The following is an 11,067-nucleotide window of genomic DNA, read 5'->3' as shown; positions in this document are numbered from 1 at the left end:
TACAGCTCATTTTGTTCATTTGTTATTTCGGGACTTTTTATAACTTGATGTACTGTATGGGTTTTACTCATTGTTGTAAAACGATAGATGAAAAAACAAAAAGAACCAAAAACCAAACAGAATAACTTAATTCTTCAAATCACTACACAGACAACTAAATACTGAGCAACATGAAACTACTTTAAATCGGGAGCAATCTTTATTTTCATTTTCATTTTCAACAGACAATTTGTGAAGACTTTTGTGAAGAAGTTACGTATTATAGAACAAGTGAAAAGAGAAGCAATGTATTTTCCATTAGAACCTTTGTTTGCAAAACACACCAGATATACTAAGAATTAAATTTCCAATCGACAAATCAAAATATTGAGATTGTCAGTTTAAGAGTGTTTTTTGTCAAATTATTGTGGTTTTGAGACCATTTTTACCTCTTTAAACAACCAGGTGTGTCAATGTTTGCAAACCATAATGATTGATAAGTCAAATATTTCCATCAACACCTATTCCTAAAGGACAAATATATAGATATAAGAAGATGTGGTATGAGTCACTGTGTCTAAACCACACCGGCAAAATTTGCTCGGACTCGATGGTATCTAACATCCGGCACAATGACGGAACACCAATAGACAAAAGAAAGGTAGGTTTCTCCTTATTTTTTTTATTTTTTTTATGATATCGAAGAATATATATACATATACAACTATTTTCTATTGTGAGATGCAATATTTTCTACAACCGTTCTATATTAACGGAGAAATAAGTAAAAATGCATGTCAAAATGACGAATTGAGTGAACCTTGCCTCGAAATTGTTTAATTTCTCGTTAAATTGATCACATTGTACGGAAAGAAAGGTACGGGAAGATAGATATTGACACGGAGATTGCAAATTTAGTTATTATGAGCATCTCCATAATTGTATCTCTGTGTATGGAACGAAAGAAATGGGTCATGTCAAAATGGAACTGTCCGGTTTCGTCAATGTATACAACCCGGTTTCGTCATAGATTTCAAAATGCATAACCCGGTTTGGTCAAATAAAAAAAATCATAATCGCATTACATTATAGTTGATTATTTAACTTCAGCGTTCAAAAGGAGTTTTGTGGGTCGTTGGAAAACAAGTTCGTTCACCGGACAACGGCTAATTATTTATATGAGTCTCAGATTCAAATAAATAATAAGCAAACACTTGAATTCCTACTCTTATAGAACACAAATATTTTAATTTACTTTGCATTCCGAAATTTTTTAACAGCATATTGAGATTAAAGCTCTCTAAATATGCGTTTTCTATATGAGTTATGGGAAAATGGGTTGAACATGTTTAAACTTGAAATTAAAGTTTACGGTCTTAAAAATCGAAACACACAATTGATATGTGATTTTCTCGCACAAAAGGATGGACACCTTTATAAGTAATCTAATCATTCTATGTATGTAATCTTTTCTACAATCTTTAAGGGAACTATGATACAAGTTTTGGCACACATCGCGCATTTACTATACAGGCTCTGTCATCGGACGAGTTAAGGTTTTTTCATCATTTTTTATTATTTGTACTTTTGTTGTCATATCCAACTAAGTTAGACATCACGTGACTTTTGTGACGTATAATGGCCGCCATTTTGTATTATATTTCCCCATATAAAATGCATATATGCTTCAATAAAGTTTAATTTTCTCATAAACCTGATCCGTTTTCTTACTTTTGCAAATCAATCCTTGATATTCAAACACATTTCTATCAAACAATGTTGGTCCTAACAGTTTAATTTTTGATTAAATTCGGTCAAATCGGAATCGTAAAACATGCACTTTTTCTCGTCATTTCTCCGTTGACTCAATGCTAAATTACCGATACCCATGTCTACTTTTACATCAAATAAAGAAATTCTGTAAATAAAACACAAACTTTGCAAATCGATTAAGTATATTCAAACATATAGCTGGCGAAGAATACTACTTAAAACAGTTTAATTTCAGGGCAAATTCGGTCAAACATCGATTTAAAAAAGGGAATTTTCCGAGATTTTTCAAAATGGCGGCTGATGTATCATATGGGAATGTTGCATCAAATCAATGATTTCTATAGTAAGACTTCTAGATTATATTTAATTTTTCATAAAGAATCTCTGATGTTTCTGTTATTTTCCTTTAGTGATATTTCGATATCATTGATTTCAAAATTTCTTAATAAAAAAAAAATATTTTAAGTGTGACACGGGAACATTTATTTTGATATTCATCCAGGAAATACTGATACCAGAAAATAGTTTACAATATCAATAATAAAAAAAATTCTCTTCTTTTTTTAAAGGTGTTTTTCAAATTTTCTGTATGTTTTATCTTACTTTAGAAATATATTTATACATTCCTTTTAGAACCAAAAAAAAAATGTTTTTATCCTAAGAGAAAAAAAAATCAATGTCCAATTATAATAGATAAATATTCTATACCTTTAAAATTTCATTCCTTGACCGAACAGGTGAAATCTAACTAGGGTTATAATGTTACATCATAATATATTGTCAGGTAGACGTGCAACCCAAAAGCAACCAGGTGACATTTAACATCCTGTCAGTGTGTATACATGTATTACCAGAGTTTAAATTTTGTGATATACAAAAGTTTTCATAAAAGTACAAATAAATATCTTCTCCTTCCCGTGTCAAATCAGAAGAAGTATGTTTCATAATAAACTTTAGGAAAATATGAATATTATGAAAATTTCTTTAAAAACTATTTTTTGCTTAAAAGGCATTCAAATATTTATATGTTTCTATAATTATTTCAAAGAAATATTCTGATTCAAATTTTAATTTAAATGAATTTCGATCATTGAATATGAATTTATTGTTATTTATTTTTTAATTCAATATTTAAAGCTGAATCCAGACAATGAATCGATATTAAGTTTAAATTGTGTAAAAAAAGAGAGTTTTTTGTATACATTCCAACAGAGACGTATATTAATACGATTGGTCTGGTTTTAACAATTGTATACCCGATAATATCTATCGACAGAGTTATCGGTCCTGAATAGGACTGATATAGTTGGGTATGACTGTTTGTGTCAGCGACAACACTTTGACTCAGTCCATTCCCGAATCACACGCTTGTAATTCCATGGTTGTCTTTGGTTGCTTTATACCATATGCGTTTTGAACATAAAATAGGCAGGTAGTTTTCTTGTTTGAATTGTTTTACATTTATAATGTAGGGCCCTGTTATAGCTTGCTTTCATGCAGTTTGTGTGTTTTTCTCATTGTTTAAGTCATACGCTGACCTAAACTTGATTAATTCAACATAATTTTTGTGTCTAAAAGAAAGTTGTCTCTTTGTCAATGTTTATGGGAAAAGTGGTTACTTCTTCTTAATAAGACCTAGATATAAATGACGGTCATGTTTTGCAAACCAACTTTTATTCACATTGAAAATACAAAACTGTCAGATATTGTTTTCGAAAGTTATCTTAAAGTTTCAATTGAATTTGAACTGTACAAAAAATAAATAAGAACTGTAAAATTAATGTGAAAAACATGCCTATGAAAATAAATGTGCCTACCAGAAACGGGGAGAAAGTTACAAATCTCACTGCTATGTTATGGATGCTTAAGTGTGAAAACTCGCTTTAGTGCGCAAGTAACACAGTATATATAGTACCAGAAAATCTAGCAGGACTGCATGCATGATTAATTTGTGCAGAACAGTATAGACTATAGTCGGTTTGGGACTGTTCGTCAATGATTGAATGCATAAATGTATTAATAATTGATAGTAAATATTGTAAACTAAGTGTATATAATATAGTATAGTAAATTAAAATTATGGCACAATCAAAACACATCCTTTTATTTTTCATCTTTACATACTACTATTAGAAACAAAGAAAATATAATAATGTTACAAAATAATTGAAAAAAGATACCAGTGTTTGCTATTCAGTATTTATATTCCATTTAAAATTAGTTTGAAGTTAAGTGAAATAAGGGATACGCCTTTCATTAGGAAAATGTGTATTAATAGGCACGTAGCTCCCTATACGCTAACACGCAGTTGCGTGCACATCGATTCGGCATGCAAAAAAATAATTGGCAAAATAAAAATGTATAGATTGAATGTTAAAGGAAACACCTATGTTGTCACTGTTTTAATTGATGAAATATCATTAAATAACGGTATTTGGTTTCAAAATAAAAGTGTTATTGGAGATTATGACAAAATCGGACAGTAACTTGTATCTTCTACAAGATTTGAATTTGTAATACTCAGTCTAAGACATGTAGTTTTTGGAGCACATTTTACAGTGTACGGTTTATCAGTTTGGAATGAGATGTACCAATCGGCATTAGAATATCAGAACCCTTCGATATCGTTGAAAATATGCCGAGGCGATGTGGTCGACAGGCTACCAGAGCCAATCACCCTGCAAACACGCCAAAACAGTATTGGAAAGTCTCATTATTTTTTGAGTATGTTGAAAACAAATGTACGATCAACAATGAACGACGACAGTTACTAGCATTACTGCATATTCATCGGCATTTCAGTGTGAATATTGACAATTAAAGTAATAGAGAAGTTTGTTTCTGCCTAGACCCGAACAGCAGATTTTGGACAATTTTGAGTAAATTCTGTATCACAAATATGTGTTGTTTATGTATTACTCTATTCAGAAGATTTATTAATAGTTTTACATTCATAATTTTTTTATATTATAAGTCCTATCTACATATAGCTCCTCTTTTAACCGTCCTATGACCGAAAACCGGAAAAGAAAACATTCATCTGCATAAAGGGGTCCCAAATTTTTTTCCGGTAGTTGCTTGCACATTGTTTCTTTCTAGCTACGCCCCTGAATTTTATCATAATTAACTATGTCCAAAAGTGCCCGTTTAAAATAGATTTTAACACGCCAAGTTTACTTTACAATAAATATATATTTAAAATCTCGAAAGACAATGTTCAGATCCGTGCCAAAGTTTCTTTTCATAAATTGTTTGTTAAAAAAAAACAAAAAAAACCGGGTGATATATATAGACGAAACCGGGTGATTGTGTAGTAACAACATTGACGAAACCGGTTTATTTTAATTTGGCATGACCCTTTTCTTTCGTTCCATACACAGAAATACAATTATTGAGATGCTCATAATAACTCAATTTGCAATCTCCGTGTCAATATCTATCTTCCCGTACCTTTCTTTCCGTACAATGTGATCAATTTAACGAGAAATTAAACAATTTCGAGGCAAGGTTCACTCAATTCGTCATTTTGACATGCATTTTTACTTATTTCTCCGTTAATATAGAACGGTTGTAGAAAATATTGCATCTCACAATAGAAAATAGTTGTATATGTATATATATTCTTCGATATCATAAAAAAAATAAAAAAAATAAGGAGAAACCTACCTTTCTTTTGTCTATTGGTGTTCCGTCATTGTGCCGGATGTTAGATACCATCGAGTCCGAGCAAATTTTGCCGGTGTGGTTTAGACACAGTGTGAGTGCCACTGAGACAAATCTCTATCCAAGTCACAATTTGTAAAAGAAAACTTTAAAAGTCAAGGTACGGCAAGGAGCCTTGGCTAACACCTAACAGCAAGCTATAAGGGCACCAAAAGTGACTAGTCTAAAAAAAACAATTCAAACAAGAAAACCAACGGTCTAATCTTTATATTAAAAACAAAACGTGAAATAAAAAACACTAACGAACCACATTAACAAACGACAGGTTTTTGACTTTGGACAGGTGTAACTGTCAATGAATATGACGAATTTTAATATGTTATTCACAGCCCAATGTAGCACAGATGAAAGTTGAATCCCCTTTTACGACCTTTAAAGTTTGAAGACACGCACTTGCTGTTTGTTTGCTTAGTATACTTTATTTAATGTTTGAACGTTTTGCTTTAGTTTTTCCTGTTATGGTAAGCTTTTCCTGTTATTTTTTTCGTTGTCTTCTGATTTTATTGTGCAAGAATATTAAGTGTGTGTATTACCTGTTTGTAGTGTATCTGATGAAAGACAACATATCTTAGTTTTATGCAGATTTCGGGGGAGGTAATTGTTCTGTTCTTGTTTTTTGTGGAGAAATGATGTTGCTGTTTCTTCTTTGTATCAAGAATTCAATTTGAATTTATAATTTCTTGATGTTTACTACGGTATGTTTTACCTGTTTAACAAATTTTGAATTTTTCGAAAAACTAAGGATTTTCTTATCCCAGGCATAAATTACTTTAGCCGTATTTGGCACAACTTTTTGGAAATTTGGATCCTCAATGCTCTTCAACTTTGTACTTGTTTGGCTTTATAAATATTTTGATATGAGCGTCACTGATGAGTCTTATGTAGATGAAACGCGCGTCTGGCGTACTAAATTATAATCCTGGTACCTTTGATAACTATTTACACTATAATTTCATGTACGTGTTTATTTTCGTTATGTATTTACATGTTTATGTGTGGATGTAATGCATTTATTGTGTGCATAAGTTTTTTACGTTTATCCTTTCGCATAAAAAACATAGACACCAAAGACACATTCAACTAGAGAGCATTGAGTATAAGAAAACAAAAATACATTTTTGAATTGTTATTCATTTTATTACAAAATTTAAAAAAAATATCAGAATAATAAACTATCACAGTAGTTTGAAAGAAAAAAAAATTGCACGCTAATAAATAAAGGATTTCAAGGAATGTAACTAAAACTTTACATCTTTCTATAATTATTTCCGAGTTTCTTTCTTATACAAACACTTCTACCACGGCGTGTTGCACAAACTCGTCCTCTGGGACAATCACGATTACATTTGCTTTTATTATTGCCTTTAGAGAACAATGGAAGAATGGGTTTTTGCAACTTTTTTCCAATATTTGGAATCTTATGTCCATTTCGATTATTACCAAAAGGTCCATTAGAAATCAATGGAAGAATTGGCTTCTGCAATTTGCCAACAGATGGAATCTTTTGTGCATTGTTTGGTATATACATGTCAATTGGTTCTACCGGTGATTTTTGGTCAAATTGATTCACCTGATGATTTGTAACGAGGCGATCTCCTTCCACATGTTCCACTAGCTGATTAACTGTACCGGTATTCTGATCGAGCACGATTTGATCATTAGTAATAATATGATGTTGTACTTGTTGGTTTTCATAAGATTTTCCAACGGAATTATGCAGGGTTGTAGCAATTGCACCAGAATTTGGATCGATTAGTATTTTTTGTTGGTTGTGTAGAACAGGATTAGATGTTAAGATATCTTGTCCAGATACATCAGTAGGAACGTAATTGTCAATTTTTTCTACCGGTGAAAAATTGTCGTGTTGTTGTATGTGTCGGTTGTGTACAAGACCTACACGTTGTCGGTTAGATGTTATAACTTGTTTAAGTCTGTTCACTACTTCTGTATGTTCTGGTAATTCGTGTTGATTTACTGATTCGAATGGTTCAAGAATAGGCTTTACCCCATTTTGCTCTTTCAAATTTTCTTGAACATATGTATCGGTCGTTTTAACAGGTGCAACTACTTCTTTGTGTCCCTGTAAATTGTTTGGAACGTATGCATCGACAAAATTCACTGGAGATGATTGGTCAACTGATGATTTAAACATGCTTGTAAGAGTACCAGAATTGGGATCGATATGTATAGCTTGGCCTCCATGTATTCCAGAATTGGATGTTAAGACTTTCTTTCCTTCTGCATGAATGATTTCGGCGTTTTGTCCATCTACAAATGGAACTACGGAGCCTTTTAGTAGCGATGGATTAAATTCAGTATTTGGGAGCTCGTTAATACATATGTTCTTACAACGAAGGCTACAGTCAGTTCCCTGTGAACATAATCTCCGCGCTAAACAATTGTCAATACAAATTTGAAGTAAACCAACATTCTTAGAGGTTGCCAACGTATCAAACATAACATCAGCATTTACATCTTGTGGAATGAAGTCGTCCGTTAGCTGTCCCGGTGAAAAATGTTCAACTTTTTGTAATTGGCTTTTGTGTACAAGATCTTCACCACGTCCACCACCTAATAATTTGTGTACCGGTAAATCTTGTTGAACGTATGTATCGACTGGGTTCCCTTGGTGTACAATTTCTCTACCCGTGTCTTTATGTATGGATACCATATCTGTTGTAAATTCACCAACGACTTCCCTTCCTGTTCCAACATGCATATTTTGATTAATTTGATCATGTTGACGAAAAACCTCTTGAACTTCAGGAAGGGAAGGTCTAGTATTGATGAGTGGTAATTCGTTAAGGCATAATTTCTTACAACCTGGACGACAATCATTTTCTACGCATCGAGAAGTTACCACACAATTGTCAATACAGATATTAAGTAGATCGGCATTATTTGAACCTGAGTGATGTTTATCCATTTCATTTACAAACCGTCCGTTAGACGTTTCGAATTTTGTAATTGTACCAAAGTTTGGATCAATAAGTATACTGTGGTCACTTTTTATTATAGGATTGGATTGTAGGATTTCCTTCTTACCAGTAGAATCTTTTGGATCATAAGTATTTGTTTGTTTTCCTAAAGATATTGGATCAACGTTTGTAAATCTGTTCATTACTACTTTGTGATCTTGTAAATCATTCGAAACATAATTGTCAATGGTCTTGACGAAAGGGACTCCTTCTTTTGGTCCTGTTGAATCATTTGGAACATATTTATCAATGGATTGAACAGGGGCCACTACGTTTTTGTTTCCTGGTGAATCTGTTAATGCATAATCGTTGATTTCTTTTTGAGACCCAAGTGAATCGCTCGAAATGTATGAACCTATTGGTTTGATTGAAGATACCATTTCGTTTTGTCCCATGTGGTTTATCTCATCTTGTTGATAAACCGATAAAAATTCTGTATTCTGATTACCAAGAATCTTAGTTTTTGTACTTGCTTGGAGGATTTGGCCGTTTGGTCCCAGTTCAAGTGGAACAATTGAACTTTTTGATAATGAAGGAGTTAAGTTTACATTTGACAGTTCGTTAAGGCATGATGTCTCACAGGGAAATCTACAGTCCGTTCCTTGTAGACAGGTAGATCGCATCAAACAATTGTTTATACAGATTTGAAGTAAATCATCATTCATTGAACCTCTCAGAGTATTCTCAGATCCTATTTGAGGATTTACGATTTTGGTTAATGTGCTAATGTTTGGATCAATTAACCAAGGCTTTTTACCATTCTTACCAATATCCGAACGGCCTAGAGGTGACATTTGAATAGGTAAGTCTAATGGAGATACTGCTAGTTTTTGGTCATGTTCTTCATATACATCTCCTCGAATAGGTTGTGTGTCTACAATAACTTGTGGTACTTCTAGAATCTTTTTTACGCATATATGTCTTCTGCAGCTATCAGTTGTTCGTTCACACACGGAATCCTGGTCGCAATGTTTATCCCTGATACACTCACTGCCACATTCTCTATTTCTTTTCCTCAAGTAAGACCCTGTAAGAAAATAAGCCATATATTTTCATGAAAGGAAAAACATTCTTTTCGTTAATGGTATATAAACTTTCAGGAAAATCGAAAAATTTACCAAATTCAATTCAACATAAAGTCTAGTAAACTACTAATATTTGAGTAGGTTATCATTTATGTTATGTAAGCGAAAAATAAGAAATAATTTTGAAAAAAGCGTTTGCCATTTACTGGTGAGCTATTGGAAAATTAACTACAAAATAAGTTATTATTCACATACCTGAAGAGAATGCTATAACTCCAATCAAAATTATTACATGTAGTCTGGTCATGTTTGTATTCTGAAAAAAAAAAAAATGCAAAAACAATTTTAAAAATCACCAAAGATACTTTTGTTCAGAACGCCAGGAGAGAGTTTCATCTTCAAGATCCCCAAGTGGAATCGAATCAAACCAGTAGAGAGTTATAAAAAATGTACGTAATCCAGCTTAAGCCATCTGAACCAAATGATAGAAAAAAAACTTCAGTGTTTTTGTAAAATGTGACTATCTATAGATAGTATCTATATAAGTAAATGTATAAAAATGGATGACTTCAATGATATTTCTTGTAAAACAAAGTAAGTTCCTTTGCATTTTGTATGATATGCATCACTTGTTCATAAAGCATATATCAATTAATCTTAAATGTTAATCACAATAACTAATGATTATACTTTTCCGTTCGTTTTTCAATTATTAGTTAACCATTGATTATCCATTTTGTATCTTCCACCCCAATCATTTATTTAACCAATATTATCATTTATTATTTTGTGTTTGTATGAATTATTTACAATGGAAAACCAACGTTGCCAAATTTATTTAATCTTGTATCTTAAGAAAAAGAATGCTGCTGCCAAATTTCAAATTTCAAGGATATTTTCTTCTTTTTTTTATAGTTTTTTTTTCTTTTTTTTTGTTTTTCTTTTGCATTTGTTTTTTTTTATTTATTTATCATTTTCTCTTCTATTCTCTATTATTCTCTTAAATTAATTTTCTCTTTATTGAACAATATGGAAATAATGGATACATATGATAATATATTGTATATATTTTATAATTTTGAATACTAACAAACTAACAATTACTAACAAGTTTTCTATATAAGTATACAATCTATTGTTAAGCGAGGTCAGGATAAGGTACCGATACTTTCTGTATCAAACTAACAAATGTGAAAGTGTTCAATAAAGTAATATGTATAATTCAAAAAAAAAATTAATATCATTCTAATTATCTTCTGATATTAAATTTATAAAACAGTTGCTTATAGACATGAAGTTTAATGATGTGTCATTTTAAATTTATACATTATTTCTTATTATTTCTACGATTTTTTTTTCATTTTTTTTTTTATTATACTCACTATAATTTTTTATCATAAATTTCATATTTGTATACATTTTCAATCTTACCTTATTGTTTCTTGTGTAATCATATAATGTTTTACAATTTATTCTCAGTTAATATATATACCTACGGTAAATATCCGTTGTAGCGAATCATTTGTCAAAGTTTGACATGTACAGGGAAATAAAATGTTTAGGATAAAATTTACCTCATAACAGATGAC

At 31.3% G+C, this 11,067-nt stretch overlaps 1 protein-coding gene across 1 annotated transcript; it reads right to left on the bottom strand.

Moving 5' to 3' along the window:
- Positions 1-6,590: 6,590 nt before the first annotated feature.
- On the bottom strand, positions 6,591-10,978 carry LOC139484435 (uncharacterized). The gene is made up of 3 exons (XM_071268170.1): positions 10,910-10,978; positions 9,734-9,794; positions 6,591-9,480 (listed from the first exon to the last, which is right to left on the bottom strand). Exons 2-3 carry the CDS (start codon positions 9,783-9,785, stop codon positions 6,722-6,724), a joined length of 2,811 nt encoding a protein of 936 aa, XP_071124271.1. The 5' UTR covers positions 9,786-9,794; positions 10,910-10,978; the 3' UTR covers positions 6,591-6,721.
- Between the last annotated feature and the right edge of the window lie 89 nt (positions 10,979-11,067).

The sequence above is a fragment of the Mytilus edulis genome, chromosome 1, assembly GCF_963676685.1.
Source record: "Mytilus edulis chromosome 1, xbMytEdul2.2, whole genome shotgun sequence".
Taxonomy (NCBI): Eukaryota; Metazoa; Mollusca; class Bivalvia; order Mytilida; family Mytilidae; genus Mytilus; species Mytilus edulis.
This window is presented reverse-complemented; position numbering and strand designations above follow the sequence as displayed.